General features: G+C 37.2%; 2 protein-coding genes across 2 annotated transcripts; one reads left to right on the top strand and one right to left on the bottom strand.

Moving 5' to 3' along the window:
- Positions 1-305: 305 nt before the first annotated feature.
- On the bottom strand, positions 306-3,831 carry LOC120767587. The gene is made up of 4 exons (XM_040093735.1): positions 3,760-3,831; positions 749-913; positions 522-689; positions 306-458 (listed from the first exon to the last, which is right to left on the bottom strand). Exons 1-4 carry the CDS (start codon positions 3,829-3,831, stop codon positions 306-308), a joined length of 558 nt encoding a protein of 185 aa, XP_039949669.1.
- A 2,650-nt stretch (positions 3,832-6,481) lies between these two features.
- Positions 6,482-7,430, top strand: LOC120769210. The gene is made up of 4 exons (XM_040096102.1): positions 6,482-6,569; positions 6,632-6,796; positions 6,863-7,030; positions 7,101-7,430. The coding sequence occupies exons 1-4, from the start codon at positions 6,525-6,527 to the stop codon at positions 7,254-7,256; spliced, it is 534 nt and encodes a 177-aa protein (XP_039952036.1). The 5' UTR covers positions 6,482-6,524; the 3' UTR covers positions 7,257-7,430.
- Positions 7,431-17,749: the final 10,319 nt, after the last annotated feature.

The raw sequence follows: 17,749 nt of genomic DNA, 5'->3' as shown, positions 1-17,749 counted from the left end.
GCCTGTGGAAATTACTTGTCCCAGTTTTTCGCCAAGAAACCAGAAAAGTTTTACACTGATGGAATAATTTCTGTAGCGGAAAAATGGCAAAAATTAACTGACCAACATGCTACATATTTGGTTCATTAAAGTTCATTATAAATATAAAAGACTTTTTCGACTACCCAATATTTTTATAAGTATACATACATACACGTCAAAATATACAATATGGTAATAAATAACACATAGAAACCGGAAGACAATTGATATAACTGACGGTCTTTTTTGATCCAAATATTTTCCTCAACTATTGAGTCCTTTTTTTACGTGAAAGAGGCATACACAGTTGCAATAGCCAACTTTTTATTATATAAATAAAAGGTCAATTGATAAGCATAATCTCCGTGAGGCAATGGAAGCACGCTTGTAATTAAATTGTTGACGTAAGAAACTGGGAGCTTATCCAGCACTTCATCCTGCTAAATATCGAAATGTTAACTGTTACACGATATTATAATATAATTTGAAAGCATAGTTACCTGTCCATAGGGGCAGGTTCTATTGACGGTGGAGTATTTTTCGAAAAACTGATGTCCGAAGCGAATGACGGGGTTGTTGTGCGTTTTCAGATATTTACAGGCATCAATGGTTATATTGTACAGAAAGGGTTTGTAGCCGTTTTCCCTTCGCATCATGGCGAAATTCACCTAAATTAATTTTACTGTAATGACAAGACACCGAGAGGCCGTAACTATCTCTAACTTACCTTTATGTCGTAAGTTGGTTGCTTTCTGGGGAATCTAGCCCTTATCGATAAATATTTGTAGGTGCGATTAACGGACTTTAATAAACAGATATCGAAGTACACGGTAGAATTATCGAGGGAAATGCATTTAACATTCGTGAAATCCAGCTTTGAATGTACGACAATCTAGGAAAGCAATTTAGAATTCATTCCACAAGCGCAAAACTACAAGTTAAGAATTGAAATACTCACAACAAAAGTAATGGCGAGTAATATAACCGTTAGAACCGTTTTGTTCGCCATTTTCGAAAACTCTGATAGCCACGAGCATGCATATAATGTAATTGAATTTTTATGATATTCTATTTTAGTATTATTTAATTGTTATCGGAAATCAGTATTTAAAATAATCATGGAAAATTATTGGCTCCACTGCGGATCATTTTGTGGAAATGCAAATCAAATGTGCAAAGTTTCCAAATGTGACCATAGATTGCCCAAGAGATTTTAAGAATGTAATTTACACTCCTATTCGGTGTTGGTTCGATTACAAGCACGTGTGGCGGATAAGAGATTGGATTTGTTTTAAAACAGGGGCCCCAATGGCTGAAATCGAGCAACAGTTCTGTGTAGCATTGAACTGAAAAGTCAGTAAAACTATTAGTAGCTGTAGACATTGGTCTTTTCGAAGCCTTTCCTTATCTTTGTATTGCTTTCCTATTGGTCAAAGAGATCACTTAATTTTGGAAATACGGACTCCAATAATCCAGTCAATTGTTCCATGAAACGTGATGGCACCTCATACCATGACTGCACCTTCTCGGCTGTTGTGGCGACTTAAATAGAGGTCATCGTTGGTGAAAGTTCATTTACATTGCGCTTTCATAAGATACATAGGTTGTTTCAGCTGATTCGATCCACGGTTTTGCGTCGGTCACTAAGTAAAGCCTAAACCTGGAAATGTAACCGGTCAACGGCTTGCAACCAACGGAAATTATTTCAGGGAAAACTTGCACACAACAGACCGCAAATCTAAGTCAACTGTACTACCAAAAATTGAACTCGGGGAAGTTGAACAAATGTTACAGCTGTTTAAAAATGAGTGAAAATAAAGAAAAAATTCGCTATATTTTGTGTATTTATAATTTTTGTATAAAAAAGAGAAGAGTGCCACGCAAGCCACCAATGAAATTTGTGAAGTTTACGGAGACGATGCTGTATCAGTTCTGGAAATTTCGAAACTTCGATTTACACTGATGAAAGTTTTGCAGTGATGGAATCATGTCTCTAGCGGAAAAATGGTAAAATTTGGTCGACCAAAATGGTACATATTTGTTTATTTATTTATTAGTACAAAAATAAAAAAAATAAGTAAAAATTTGATGAGAAATACGAAAAGACTTTTTCGATTACTAATATTTATGATTATCCGATCAACTTTTTGGTGAATTGAATTTATTTGAAGATTTCATTGACTTAATTGATGGCTATTGGATGTCAGAACGGTTTCCCGTGCATTTGTACCTTCTGAAGAAATTGTGATAGAAAGATTGAAATAATGTCGGGTATCAACCGTTTCTTCTGGAGAGCAATATAGATAGAGCTCATTTCGTAAATTAAGTACGCTCCACCAAGCAACTTTTGGACAATTATTTTAATTCTCGCACGCATTTCTAATTGAGACCAGGCGCATTTTAATTTCTCTTTCGTGTCTCTGTCTCGTTTCTGGAAAGCGCTTAACGATCTAATAAATACATAACGGCACATTTAATATCTAATTTTAATTCGTTGACACAAGTATTAATTATAAAGTGAGCTTTCAATACATTACACCAACAAATCATTGAAAGCAATTATAAATCAATAAGCCATACTGACTCACTAACAGCTGAGCAAGTCTCCTGTTCCGAATACATACGTACATGCGCTTAACCTAATAATTATTATGCCTATAAATGACAATAAGGCATACTCATACATACATACATACCTACATATGTGAGTATGTGCCAGTTTAATAACTTAATTTTCACCTGCGTTGTTGACGTTGTCATAATAGCAGCTGATATTTAGATAACCTAACGCTTTTCAAATGCTCCACTTATGCCAGCACTCCTACAGCAATTAAAAAGCGTTTATGCGTGCCCACGAAAATGACTTTATTTAAACTTACAGTTGCGTCATTTTGAATTTTTAATGGCGTCTTTGAGAAACTTTGAGAAAGTGACACACTTTCAAAGCCGCCTGAAACATTCTCGATGGCCGAGCGAACCCAACTTTCGGACTTCTGAGCGGTGTTGTGGGAGCGCACAGAATGCGTTGAAACATTAATCGCCCGCCGCCGTGAGTAATTAATTATTCCGGAGATTTCGACTACAATGTATGCTTGTACAGGGCATGTAATGTAGAGCATACTTAGGCATGCACGACAATACAGAAAATTACATATAATTATAAAATGTCATGCCTTTACACTGCAAAGTTGCTCCACGTGTTCGAAGATGCATTAATGGCAGACTAATTTAAATAGCGTGCTATTAATTGAAACGCCAATAATAATTAACCGCTGAGAGCATAACCAAGTAGCTGACTTCTGGGAACGAGTAACAGCTAACGGAAACAGGATTATATTTGTATTTGTATTTGGAATTGAATTTGTATTTGTATTTGCATTTGCATTTGTATTTGTATATATTGTATGTACACATTAAAATATATAATTTGATAATAACACATAAGTAAAGCAGAAGATTTTTGAAATAACTGTTGTCCTTCGTCGGTCCAAGTATTTTCCTCACATTTTAGGCGCCTTCTTACATTAATGAGCCATATACCGTTATTATAGCCAACTTTGAATTATATAAATAGAAAATCATTTGGTAAGCATAATCTCCATGGAGATATGGAAGCACATTTTTCACTAAATTGTTGACGTGAGAAACTGGGAGCTTATTCATCTTGCTAAATATTGGAATGTTAACTCTTACATGACCAATTGTGTACTATCATAATATGAAAGCATAGTTAGTTACCTGTCCATAGGTGTAGGTTCCATTGACGGTGAAGTATTTTTCGAAGAACTGAATTTTCGAATTTACAGCCATCTAGGGTTATACGGATTATATAGAAATTTCGCATCATGGCGCTATTCACCTAAATTAATTTTACTGTAATGACAAGACACCGAGATGCCGTAACTATCTTTAACTTACCTTTATGTCGTAAGTTGGTTGCTTTCAGGGGAATCTAGCCCTTATCGATAAATATTTGTAGGTGCGATTAACGGACTTTAATAAACAGATATCGAAGTACACGGTAGAATTATCGAGGGAAATGCATTCAATATTCGTAAAATCTAGCTTTGAACGTACGACAATCTAGAAAAACAGTTTGGAATCCACTTTTCAAATAAAAAAATATGTTAAAATTTGAAATACTCACAACCAAAGTAATGACGAGAATACCGCCGTTAGTATTGATATGTTCGCCATTTTCGAAAACTCTGACAACATCGACCTTCCTAGCTTAATACTATATATTGCAAAAAATTTAAATTAAATTCTACTTGATGACTATTGAAAGCCAATTAATATCACAAAACGGTTGTTTAATTAATTGCGGAAAATTTTTAGCTGCACAGGGGTCATTAGCAGGAAAAAAATTTAAAAGTAATATACAATAACCGTAAGCCAAGGAACGGTTCCAGGTTTCCCAACGGGTTTTATGAATCCACTATAAGCAACTATTCAATGGTGGCTCGAAATCACGAAAATTTTATGCCTAAACCATCAGCGTTTCGAAGCTGGCTTAGGTGGATAAGTAGGTAGGTTGGTTCTCTCACGACGCGTCTAGGCCTTTGGGAGGCCCATAATGATACAATTTCTCAACCACTACGGCTTGCTGATGAAGTTTGAAGCGAAAATGCTTTAAGTGCATCTTGCACTTGTAATGTGCTTTGCGCTTGGATTATGTCTTGAGCTAAAGGCCGCAAAAATCCAGTAATAAATGGCTGTAAAAAATTGTTTCTATATTTTGTGAAGTGAAACTAAGCTCATGACATGCAGCGTTCTTAATTAGTAACAGAATTTTTTTTATTTCTCTTCTCTTGAAAAGCGCGTCTTCAAATCTTCGCCGATTGTATCCAACAGAGGAATGTACACTGAGACCCTACAATATTTTTCGCAAGTTCTCACGCAGAAATTTCCACGTTTTGTTTGTCGGTCGCAAATTCTTGGTTTTTCTTGGTCAACATTCAGTTCTTCCGCCATTTTTCTCGTGTCTGAATAAATATATCTTCAGCTTTTTGCCTTCAATTTCGAAGCGTTACAAGTAGCGTATCTATCATATTTGATGCCTTTGCCAGATCGATCGATTGTTTCTGAAGAAAGAGTTAGAGATAGAATATCACATTGGAAAAAACCCAATTATAAATTGAAACTTGAACACGGCTGCGATCAGTATCGTTTCATTCCCGCTGTTTCCTTATTTTGCCAGTTAATAACTTTTCTATGTTGGAAAACTTGGAGGATAAACAACGGCGAACGTATAAAGCGAACACATCACTGATGGAGCTGAATGCAACATCTATTTCAAGTTCTCTATCAAGCCGCGTCGCTTCTAATTTAGCGCTTTCAGTAACCGATCTGATTGGATTTATTAACAATTTAATCTGCATACGTTGCTTCACTTTTTAACTTCAGTGGTATTTTAGTATTATTTATTATATTCAAAAATGGAGACAGCCTTTAATTTTATATTTTATACTGTTACTCTACATTTTTTCAGAGTAGTAAAATTATTAATAAGACCTTCAGCCATTGGGGGGAGAAATTTTCCCCATTACATTCCTCCGAATCCGCCACTGATCAAGCAATTAAATTACGTCTGCTTGGTGCAAGGAAAAACTCTCTTATATCCTATTCTTTCTTATGTACAACTTTCTTATACACAACAAATACTGTACTTACCTTAATTGTAAACAAAAATCTTAATTGTTCACAACTAAAGTTGGCAAAATCCTTCAACCATTTCAGTGAAGTATAAGCTATGAAATCTTATTGACAGTGAAAGTGTTGGTCACGTGGCGCTTTGTTAAATCATCTACGAACTTTTACCGTAAGTACTTGTATTACATTTTTACACACTTGCAAGTATCTATGTATATATTTTAAAATTCTTAATAAAATCGAAGGTCTGGAAATATGCAATCTAGGAAATTATCACTGAAACTACCGAAAATAAACATTTTCAGCTCGCCTTGCACATCGACACGTATATCAAAATGATAAACGAAGTTAAATAAATAACTAGTAGATCTCGAAGAGTCCTGTCTTCAACAATGTTAATCACATTTGGCCCGAAGTTCAGCGATTACCAACGGATGAATTCGTTTCTCATATCCATTTGCATTCCTCCGGCTTTAAAGTGACATTAAGAACCGAATTTAGTTGATTATTTCGAAATGCTTTCGTACTTTATATCAGAATTTAGATGGCCAAACTGATAAAGCGGTGAAATGTTTCATTACTTTAATGTTAATTGCCACTGCAGCGCTTTTTCAAAACTTTTTTCGAGCGTAGTTAATTGTGCTCGTTTCACACCGACAGCCCCTCTTGGCTCTTCACCAAAATGGAAACTATGACTATTAAGTCTATCGATATTATTTTTTTCAGTGCTTTTCAAGCTTATGAAAATGCTTAATTCTACAATTTATTATTAGAAAATCATTTCATCAATTAGCTAGTGGCAGTCGGTTCGTGTGGTTCCGGTACACGGCGTATTTGCGTGGAAAGTGAACATGAAAACACTCATATTTTTCGTAATAGTGCTTAGCGCACTTACCGTGAGTATTTCTCGATACATCTCTGAACCTCAAATGTTTACACTAATATTTACATTAAGCAGATAACGGTAAAGACGAGTTTGGATTTTCGTAACGCCGTTTGCATTAGCACCAATCGGTCGAGCCTTTATTTCGATACTTGCATTCTGAAAGCGGTCAATCGCTCGTACAAGTACTTCTCGATGCGTGCGAAATTTCCCCAAAAGAAACCAGTTCATAACATATCGGTACGCCTTAGTAAAAATTACGAAGATGAGCTTTACAGTTACTTATTTTTATATCTGAATGTGTAGATGTCGTTTGCCTTGCTGCGTAAAGCAAATGGATACAAACCGTTTCTGTACAACTTCACCATAGACGCCTGCAAATATTTGAAGAAGCGTGCCAATCCGGTTGTACGGTACTTTCACAGCTGGTTCGAGAAGTACTCCACCATAAATAGGACTTGCCCATATGGTCCAGTAGGTCAAAGCTTATTTCAAAGTGAGAAGCTGGGAACATTAATATTTTCTGTTCTCAATATAATTCCAGCAAGACGAGGTTGTTGAAAAGCTGCCCATCAGTTATGTCAACCATGTGGCAACGCAGGTGTTGCCTTTACCTACTGGAGAGTATACTTTCCACACCGACTGGTATTTCTATGGCATTAAAGTGGCTATTGTGAAGGTCTTTTTTCAAATTTTCTAGAGAGAACCGACGTAAATATTTTGGAATAATGATCGTTGTTACATAATCTCAAAGAATTCTCGAATAGATACTAAATGCGGCACAAAGCTTGCCTTTGTGCTGTAAATGTATTCATTATTGGTTGATCTTCAATAAAGCCTGCGCCTCTCTTCCCTTTAAAAAGAAAAGCATATTACAAAATTTATTCTGTTTCTTATTATTATTGGGGAAAGTTTTGTTTCTAGTTTGTAAAGTAATTTCAAATGTCCTTTATTTAATTGCCCAGGCAGTTCGCGTCAAGCAAAGAGATCCTAAAGGATAACTACTCCTCATGGACTCAGTAACTGAACTCCATCTGATATCTATCAACCTAACCTAATTGGCCGGCACCCATAGAACTCAAGAGATTATACTTGAAGTTTAATTTTGAATATGTTCATACAAATAACTTTATTTGGAAAAATAACGAATTTAATAATATTTTAATTATATTATAATAGATGTTCGGTGACACCCGAACTTAGCCCTTCCTTACTTGTTTTTAATTGTTTTTAAGATCCTATCTTCTAAGTTGGTTCGAACTGGACACGGTGTGCCAAATTTTACTAAAATAAAAAGATATGTACAATATGTATTGGAATAAATACAATATATAATTTAATGCTCAATCACATTGCTTTTACACCAGACATTTTGATGGAAACTTGCAAATATAGAGAAATAATAGATGTTATCATAAACATTACTTAATTGCACGTTTAATAACATATTTATATTTCGATTTGGACATGTTCGAAGCCTAAGTGCTACTGAAAGAATAATTATATTTTGTGATTCCGAAAACCTAAATTTATGATTTTGAAAAAAAAAAGATTTCACTTATCTTTTGCACTACAACCGCGGGTCCGTTTGGGCAGAGAAACCAAAACTTCGCCAGTTGCTTCAATCCTTCGCGAGGTCACGCCAGTAGTATACCCCAAAAGTAGGCTGGTCGCTATGCACTTGATTCTTCCATTGGATGCGTGAGTACCCTTACGTCCGTTGTCCATCCAAGCGTCTCGTGTCGAAAAAGCATTTCGCTTTAACATCATCTTCCATGCGAACGCTTATCCAGCGCATTCATTGGTTTTTCTCCGCTTAACTAAATCCACAGAGCCGTAGCCACCGATTCCAAAGCACCTGTTGACAATTTTCCTTTCTTTGGAATTTGAAAATGTCTTTAGATAACAATAAAGTCGAGAGTAGAGTTCAAAAATGAAATTTATCGGTTAATTCAACTGATAAATATTTCTCAACGAGAACAAAGTTTCCGCCAAGTGGACCTTACCACCATATTTAGATATGTATAAATCAAATCGCTTTCCTATCCTATTCTGTTTTATATGCTAGATATGGGGCAGATATTTGAAGAGTCATTGCAATTTGGTTGTAACGCACTTTCATGACTGGTTCGAGAATTCGTTGACCCCAAACAGAACTTGCCGCTATGAAGCTGTGAGTTCAAGCTTCCAAAAACTAATACTAACCCACGGAGGATGGAGCCATGTGTAAAATTTCACGCAGGTTAGGAAAGTTCTCTGATTGCCATTCACTTGGGAGTGGCAAGAAGCGGTTCTTTTACATATGGCTCAAGCAGCTCACGACTTCCGATGTTAGACCAAGGAACCTCTGGTAGCCAAAGAACATCCGTTTGAAGGCGAGCTAAAGTGAGAAGGCGAACCATCCCTACTTAGAGTTGTGCGCTGGGCTTCGGACCCGGCACGTAAAAAACGCCCCCCATGAAAAGTAAAAAACAGCTTCGGAAGAGAAACCCCCTGAAAGAGTAAATTTTAGAGCCCAATTAATGACGATTATTGACGTAGTGACCACTTTTGTGTTGCACAATGAACTAATCATTTCATATAATTAAATTGCATGGTTGTGCGTTGATCTAAGGCACTGATTTTGAAAGAGCCTTCTCTTCTTCAGGAATAATTAATTTCAGATTCGAAAATTATTATTTAAATGCAAATTTATATATTAACCAAAAAAGTATTGTTCTTAAGTTCTTTTCGCTAAAACAAGTTTAAATTTTTTAAGTTGTTATAAATACACACATTTTTATATTTTCACATACACAAATAAATAAATATGTAAGTGTGCCCCACATATGTAACCAATTGCATTGAAATCTATTACACAGAAGTAAATGCCTAATTAATTTGCTTCTCTGTGTTTGAATGTATGTGTGAGTGTGTGTGTGTGTATTTTGAGAGTTCCCACACCCATTTCACTTTCGCTATCGAACATTTTCACGTCGTTCGCGAACACTTAAAGCGCAACCATTTACATTTAATATGTTGCGAATGCAACCAGGAGTGCACAAGCACATACATACACATATATACATATGTACATAAGTATATGCGTTTATGGTTTCTCATTTTCGAAATTTAAAATTCAAATTGCACCGATAAGTCTGGCTGCATGAAAACGCTTGGCTCGCCTGCTCGCTACGGCTTCGGTAGCGCCATTGCTTGGCTGGTGAACTCGCTGGAAGAGCATTCGACATGTTCTGCTGTCGGATTTTAATTTATACTTTGGCAGCATGTTTTGAAAGGATATGCAGGATATGGCTAGCACAGCGCCACAAATGCACACATAAACGCACACATGCACACATTATGTTTACTTATATATGCACATACATATATATATATATATAATGTTATATGCATATATATGCCTGTATACATATATACTGTAGATTAAAGCTCATGTTAGCATTTTGTTTGCATATGAGCTTTCAGTGCTCGCCCGACTTGTATACACGAGTGTGTGCGGCATATCCTCTGCATGCTAATTTTCAATATTCACCATACAAACGGCGTGGCATGTCTGCTTTCAATATACCAAGCGTGAAAATGTTTGCTTGCATTTGGGCAAACATGTGCATGTACATACATACATATGTATATGAGAATCATGGGTCCTGACAGGCACTGGTGAGAAGGTAGTAGCAACTGCGACTATCCCGTGCGCATTTTCCGAATAGAGTCCTTTATCGTTATAGTAATAAGGCGCTGAAAATAATGCCACGATAATTAGGAAAAAATATTTTCTATTTCAAAATTTAAATCTTTAACTTATTAAGTTCATCGCTCGCATTTGAGCATTTTCTATATATATTTACGGCAGCGTAGAAACCTTCAGAGCCAAAATAGTTAAGCTCCACATTTGCACCAGTTGTAATCGCTACAACTGCATATATTATATATGTAGGTGCATGTGTACGGCAGTCTGAGAGGTGTGTTTGGAGGGTCAATAAACTGGGGCGTGAGCAGGTTAGCGGCGGAGCCACAAAGTGTCGGTTGGAAATGCGCCACCACCACTCAAAGTGGTCGATGAAAGTGTCTTGATTGTGTTGAAGTGTGATGTAGGCTTCGCTAGTTTGAAATGCTGACGCAGCGGAAAGAACGGGGCTCTGCAGGCGATTGCGGAATGCGATTTTCAGGGCAAGGAATCAGTTGCTGAATATGTGGCATTTGTATATTATGGATTAACATTGCATTCATTAAGGGTTTTTAAGAGTGATCAGATCAGTCAAATATAACAGAAGATCTGCAATATGCTGAAAATATTGGTTAGCCGAAAAAGTCTTTTCGTATTTTGTAAATAGATGTCGCTGCAGTCGTATATAAAATATATTTCCTCGTTTAAGTTATACGAAAAATGTCCCATTCACCCTCTAGCATGTTCAAAATGTCTGTACTTTGATCTAAGTCTACATTTGAGTGTAAAGCAGTAATAGTCACTTGACAAATATCCCGAGTTGCTCAAGCTGGAAGTACTAATTTTTATTGCTATTATCATTATTGTGTATATTTTATCTTTTTGCACAATTGTCTTCGCGTCTGCCATTAAGACATCATTAAATTTCAACACCCTACAATCTCTATCATCTCCGCCTTAAACGAGCAGATGTCTATGGCACTACATATTTTATAATATCTACATACGACTATATGTATATGGTGTACATATGACATACGAGACTTATGAAAGTTGTACACCCTCACATTTGTATATAATATATTTTAAACAAGAATACTATATATCCACTTGCTTATAATGTATGTATATTAGTTGGTGCAGCTATTAGCGTTGCAAGTAGTGTAGTCAGGCTATGAGTTTACCATATAACAATAAATCTATTTCAGATGCAAATAATCAAAATTGTAATAACCGTTAGACATTTTGAATTCACAAGAATCAGCCAAATGAGTTTGTCGAAAGCAAATGAGATGCGCTGCCGCATACATATTATATGAGCTTTCATGCAGAAACACATTTGCAACAGTTGCAAGGGAATGCATATTCTATGAGCGCATCTGCGAGTTTGTATGTAAGGAAGCTTGATGCAACCCACCGGACCAAAGCGCACAAAACATGTCTAGAATGGAAACTCATTGCTTATCCAATATTTCCACACTCGATTAATACTCGTATATGATACTTATAAGGCGGTGAATGCAGCACTAAAAATAGTATATATCTCAAGACAAGAGAGTTTGAGGATATCTCATTAAAGGATACATTTTTATTCCCAGCACAGGGCTTTGCGGTTCGTATCAACAAAAAGGAAACGTCGGAAACCCTATATAGCTGAGTCAATTTAGTCATGTCCGTCTTTCGGTCTCTACACTTCCTATCTCAGCTCAAAGCCAGCTTAAGAACAACATAGCCTCAGAGGTTGACGGATTAGTGGCTGATCTGTTTAAAGCCGGTGGCGAGATTGGTCTCGTGGTGAACGAAGACAAGACAAAATATCTGGAAATTGTCTCTTCTGGACAAATGAGATCCCTCTTTCGACGAACAAAAATTAGACTTTATAAGTCTCTCATTATTGCCGTCCTATTAAACGACGCAGAAACATGGACGATGACGAACCGAGATGAGAAAGTACTTGGAGTACTCGAGAGAACTGTTCTTCGCAAGATCTTTGGAGCTATCCATATGAGCAATGAATGTCCAAGGACATTGAACCATGAACTGGCTGAGCTCTACGGTGACATGCATATAGTTAAGCATATAAAAATAAAGCGAATATGGTGATTAGGCTGAAAAACTCCTTCAGCTCGAGATCCATGGGTGAACAACGGAAACAAGGGCGCACGCGCATCCAATGGAAAGCACTAATGCATATGGACCTGTCAGCAGGCGTATTCGTCTCTTTCCAAGGTCAGTACCAACTTCTTGGTTATAATGTACTTAGCTCTCAACTTTAAAGAAAGCTCTGTTAAAGCTTAAGCTCTGTCGTTTTCATGAAAATCTTTCGTGAAATATATTTTGATTTTGAATTTATATTTACAAACAAGAAGAACTGTTTTAGTATATTTTATGCAAGCTGGGTGAATTTCCGCCACAGCTTCCTTTGATATTCAAGGGTATATCGACAGAAAACTGAAAAGCTTGTGTTGTTATTGCAGGGCTTGTGTCCGGTTGTTTCGCCAAAAAGTCAGCCAACTAGACTGTTAGCCATTATTTGTCGCCTGCGCTTGCTGCATCTTCTTTCCCTTCTTCACTTCTTCCCTTCTTTACTTCTTCATTTTCATCGTTGGTTTAATTTCATTCTGTCATTTTGCTTCTGGTGTTGACAATTGAGAAATTTGTAGCTCATTGCAGCTTGCCGCTGTGCTAAGGACAGCTCCTGTGTGCCTTAGTTTAGTCTGTGTGGCAATGCAAGGTTGTTGTGTAGACTGCAAGCTAACCAGTAGCAACAGCCTATTAAGCCAAAGTAATAAGCAAGTGTAGTCTATGTATGATATACATATATATGTATGTTTGTGTGTGTTTCAGTTCATATTGCTGCAACAGCTGCATTTAATGAAAATGTGGCAAGAAGCATTTTAGCAAAATTCGATCTCAATAGCTGTGGCACACCCGTATACACATAATTGATATAATTCATTTGAATTTCTTTGAAATTCAGTAGCATAACCTTGGCTCGCCAAAAATATGACACTAAAAAGATCTTAAAAAAGATGATTTTTTATCCACCAAGGTGTGATTTGATGTTATAGGCATATGATAAATGTTTTTTCTTAGTAAATATGAATATATGTAAATACATATGTACATATATATGTGTATACCCATTTATTTATATTTTATACAAACAGTTCTTTCGTTCGCTGAAAATTGTCAAATAAAATGATCTCGATTCACTTGGCGTCAACATAAAACAGAACATAATCAGGTGTGAGAAATATTTAGTTTTTGGGATCAAAGTGATTCTGACATTTTAATTTATCTCCGCTTCATCTTCTCACCGCACATTAGTCATTGACAAAATGCTGAGACGCACACACATTTACGCTCCTATAAATAGTTTGAGTTCCAATTCTAATTCATGGCTAAAATAAGCATTGATTATAAATTATAAAAAGCAAGTTTTTATTAAAAAAAATTATAATTTTGCTAATATTTATTCAGCGCGCTCTTATTTTATACATGAGCTACCCAACGAGTGCTTCATTCCGCTCCAGCCTGGCCAATTGCTGGCTGCGCGTGCGAATATCGAATAAAAGGAAGAACTGAAGTTAAACTCCAAACTTCAGCGGAACAGACATAACAACAAAGTCGGCAAACCTGACTGCCAATTTGTCCGCCCACTTGGGCTGAAATGAGAGCAAACGTCGTCCATACAGAAGTTTGAAAACTCAACAACAACAAGCAACAACACTTCCCACAACGAACCAAGCAAAAGGAAAAAGGCACTCAGCAGCGCTTGCCACACATTGAAACTTTGTAGCAGCAGCCATTTTGGCACTTCCACTAACGAGGCGTGTTTAGAGTGCGAGCATTCCAAGCCACCGGGACCAGTTTGTGCTCCGGGAGCTGCGCACAGAGAGCGCGCATGCATTTCCAGAGCGAAAGGGGAAACCTGCAGTCCAGGAGCAAGCTGCCAAAGGAGTAAGCACAGGCTTGCAACCGGCAACAGCTGAATGCTGGCACTTCCATATGCGCGGAATGCAGCACAGAGCAACAATCACACACATGTGCGTATGTATGTATGTATGAGTGCAGCGAGACAGCGTTTGATGAAGGGCGTTGCTTGTAAAAATGGCAGACCATGTTGAAAGCTCGAGACGGCATTGACGAGTTGCACACACAAATTTTCGCGTAGCTAATTTTATCGGAATTTATTTCTTAGGCTTTATTTGCGACAGCCGGTTGAAGCTGGAGTTGCAACGAATGAGTGAAAGACAAGAAAAACAAATTGAGTGCGATTTCTCAGATCATGAATACTAGAAGTGAAGTACGACTATTAAAGCGATGCAAGGAACTCAGCTTGAGGGTTGTCAGCGAAAACTACAAAGTGGATCAGTTCCACACTTCGGAGCCAAAATCTAATTCCACCGTCAACAAAAAGCCTGCGAAATTTCCGAATAGCCACTTTGAGTAAAAATATTGATCAGAATAATATTTCGGAATATTTTCACGGTTAAAAATAAAATATTTTTTCCGAAAAAAAAAATTTATTTTTTTTTATTTTCAAAATACTTTTTATTTTATTTTATTTTTCACATTGCCACAAATAAGACATAACACGATTTCTGCTAATATATCTGTCAATGCTTCTGCTCATCACCGCTTTGTCTTCTGCCACATGTCGCTGACAATTGGTGACTTGTCAATCGGCACTTGTGTGGGGTGCTGATTCAACCACGTAGTTGGCGAAGCGGCTAATATGCACTCGCCTCTTCACTTTTGCTTTCTTTTTCATTGCTCTTCTGTGTTTCTCTTGTTGCTGTGACCCCAACTACAAATCTTGGCAAAGACGTCAATGCGCGCATCAATATTGCTCTTAATTTTTTATCAGCGAGCGCTTTTTGGGTGGCAAGTCGTTGATGCCACGGTTTCACCGCAACATTTGCATTTTCACGATTTTTAAAGGTTCTTCGCCTTGGCTCGGCGACAGCAGTGCTACATTTCTATTTGCCATAGCTCAAAGAGTGCTTTTCGCAAATATTGCCGTTCACGTGCGTTCAATTAAATCAAGCAACTAACTGCAATCACTGCATCACCTCTAAATTTATCGTCGCCTTTGTTGGCGCGCTTCGTTGCTGGCTCCGTTGACGCCAGAGAATTTGGCAACATTCTAAGAAACAAAGTGAACATTGTTCTGTAGTTCGGAGTATGATCTATATATAGATCGGATCAGCAACTAAGTTGACACTTTTTAGTTGCACGCGTCCACATCCTTGTCGCATGTTGTGTGGTCCTGTTAGACTGCTTACAAAGAGTAGCGCAGCTGTGACGCTGATGTGGATCTATTTTTTATAAATATAGAATAATACTTCAGCCTATAAATTTAAATTAAAAAACCAACTAATCCTTAAAATGTAACTCAATAATCAAGGTAAAGTGACAAACGGGTTGTCGGGCATATTTCAATTAAACGTAGAAATTGTGCAACCATTATTCGCAATCACAGGCAAGAAGATAAACTACATATATTAATTTCATTGAGGTTTACTTGATATTGATCGATTAATGCTGAAGTTCTAAATTTTTTATATTAGGTATATGGGGGCTAGGAAGTATCTTACCCATTTTGCCTATACTGTCTTCAAAAAAAATATTCTCCCAGAATTTCCATATTAGAATTCATATATTGGCCGACATGTTCGGTAAAAAATCGACCATATTCTCTGGGGTCCACACATTTGTTTACTGGGTGCTTGAAATGTCGATTTCGACTATTTTTAGGGCTTGAGGGTACTATTTGTGCAAAATTATACTCAAATAATTGAGTTGATGTTTGGTTTGCTTACTGTAAAGAGAAAAACTCTTAATTAAAAGTTTGTTATATGGAATGTAGGCGTGGTTAGAATTTGATTTCGTCCAATTCCGCACTGTGACATATAATTTAGTCGAAATTGGTCAGTCGGGTCTCGATGATTTCACCTAAAATTGGGTGGTGCCACGCCCATCGACAATTTCCACCTATCATACCACCTCGGGTGTAAGAGTTCAGGTCTCTGGCATATTTAGTTATTGATTTATCGTACTTTTTGTCGGAGGTTTTAACAGTACCGTTATAGGGGGAGTGGACGAGATTATCTTCCCATTTCATCCATTTTTACAGTATCAATAGAGGTCCAAAGAGATTTGCTCTTAGCGAATTTGGTCATTGTAGCTTTTAGGCAATATGTACTTTAAACCAGTTGGAGCCATCAGCTGTTTAGTTATGACACTTTATATGTGTTTGGTTAATGGCGATTAGTGGGCATGACAGTGGTCCGATTACGCCTATCTAAACTCGAACTCGATTTTTTTTGTACTAAGAAACCTGCATAACAAGTTTCATCGAGATATCTCAATTTTTACTCAAGTTAAAGCTTGCACGGACGGACAGACAACCGGACTTAAACTTATCTCGTCATTCTGATCATTAGTGGCAATTACCCTATATTTATCTCGATTAGTTGTAGGCGATACAAACAAGGCGAACAAAACTACTATACTCTGTAGCAATATTCATCTAGAGTATACAAATTCTCTCCAATCTCAAAATATTTATATTTTTTTTAAATTTTTGAGTTAGCTAAGTGCTTCACATCGGTAGCGCACTTCATTAACACATCCGGGGCGTTTATGATGCGGAGCCCACCAACAGGCAGTGCTGTAACTAGCTTGTAGCAGCTGATAAGGACATAAAATGCATACATATGTATGTGTGTGTGCGCCAACAATATAGAACAGCCCAAATTTAATAGCAGCTAATTATGACACCCCCAAAACATGCCGTCGCACACACACACATATACATACAACACATAAATTAACATGTGTATTAACTTGTACACGAACGAAGCACCATGGGCAAGAGACTTGCAACAAGACCACACATACTCAACGCCTTATAAGAAAATATACGTATGTGTGTATGTGTTGGTAATCATGGCACTGAAATTTCTCATAAATCGCTTTTGCTCCAAATATTGCTCCCTCGCATTGGTGGCAGCACTGCACAGTTGCGAGGGAAAATAAAAAAATATGTGCGGTGGTTGGCGCCACTTAAGCGGCCCCAACGACAGCAGCCAGCAGCCACCGACCAACAACACAGAACGCCCATAATTTATTAATTGTCAACTAAGTTTGACGTTTCAATGCGTTTGACATATGGTCGCATTGTGATTTGGGCGCGCGACACAGTGCGCGTGTGCTTGTGCTCCTTGCATGCACACATGCAAACATATGAAGAGAGAGTATTTATGTATGCTCACATGCTTGTAGTAATACAGTTAAGTTTACATATATTTCTCTTAATTTTAGTGTGTTTATATGCTGCGCTGCCTATATACATACATATATATCTGCTTATGTACCAGTTATTTACCAGGCATAACCCCACACATATATACACGGCAGCGCGTAACAACTCCGAAATTGCCTGTGGAAACAATTTATTGTCCGCTCGTCGAAGTGTGAGAATTACTCCCGATCGAACATGAAATGTCATAAAT

This window comes from Bactrocera tryoni, chromosome 2 (genome assembly GCF_016617805.1).
Source record: "Bactrocera tryoni isolate S06 chromosome 2, CSIRO_BtryS06_freeze2, whole genome shotgun sequence".
In the NCBI taxonomy this organism is placed as follows: Eukaryota; Metazoa; Arthropoda; class Insecta; order Diptera; family Tephritidae; genus Bactrocera; species Bactrocera tryoni.
The sequence above is the reverse complement of the archived record's forward strand: the minus strand, read 5'-3'. Positions and strand labels throughout refer to the sequence as shown.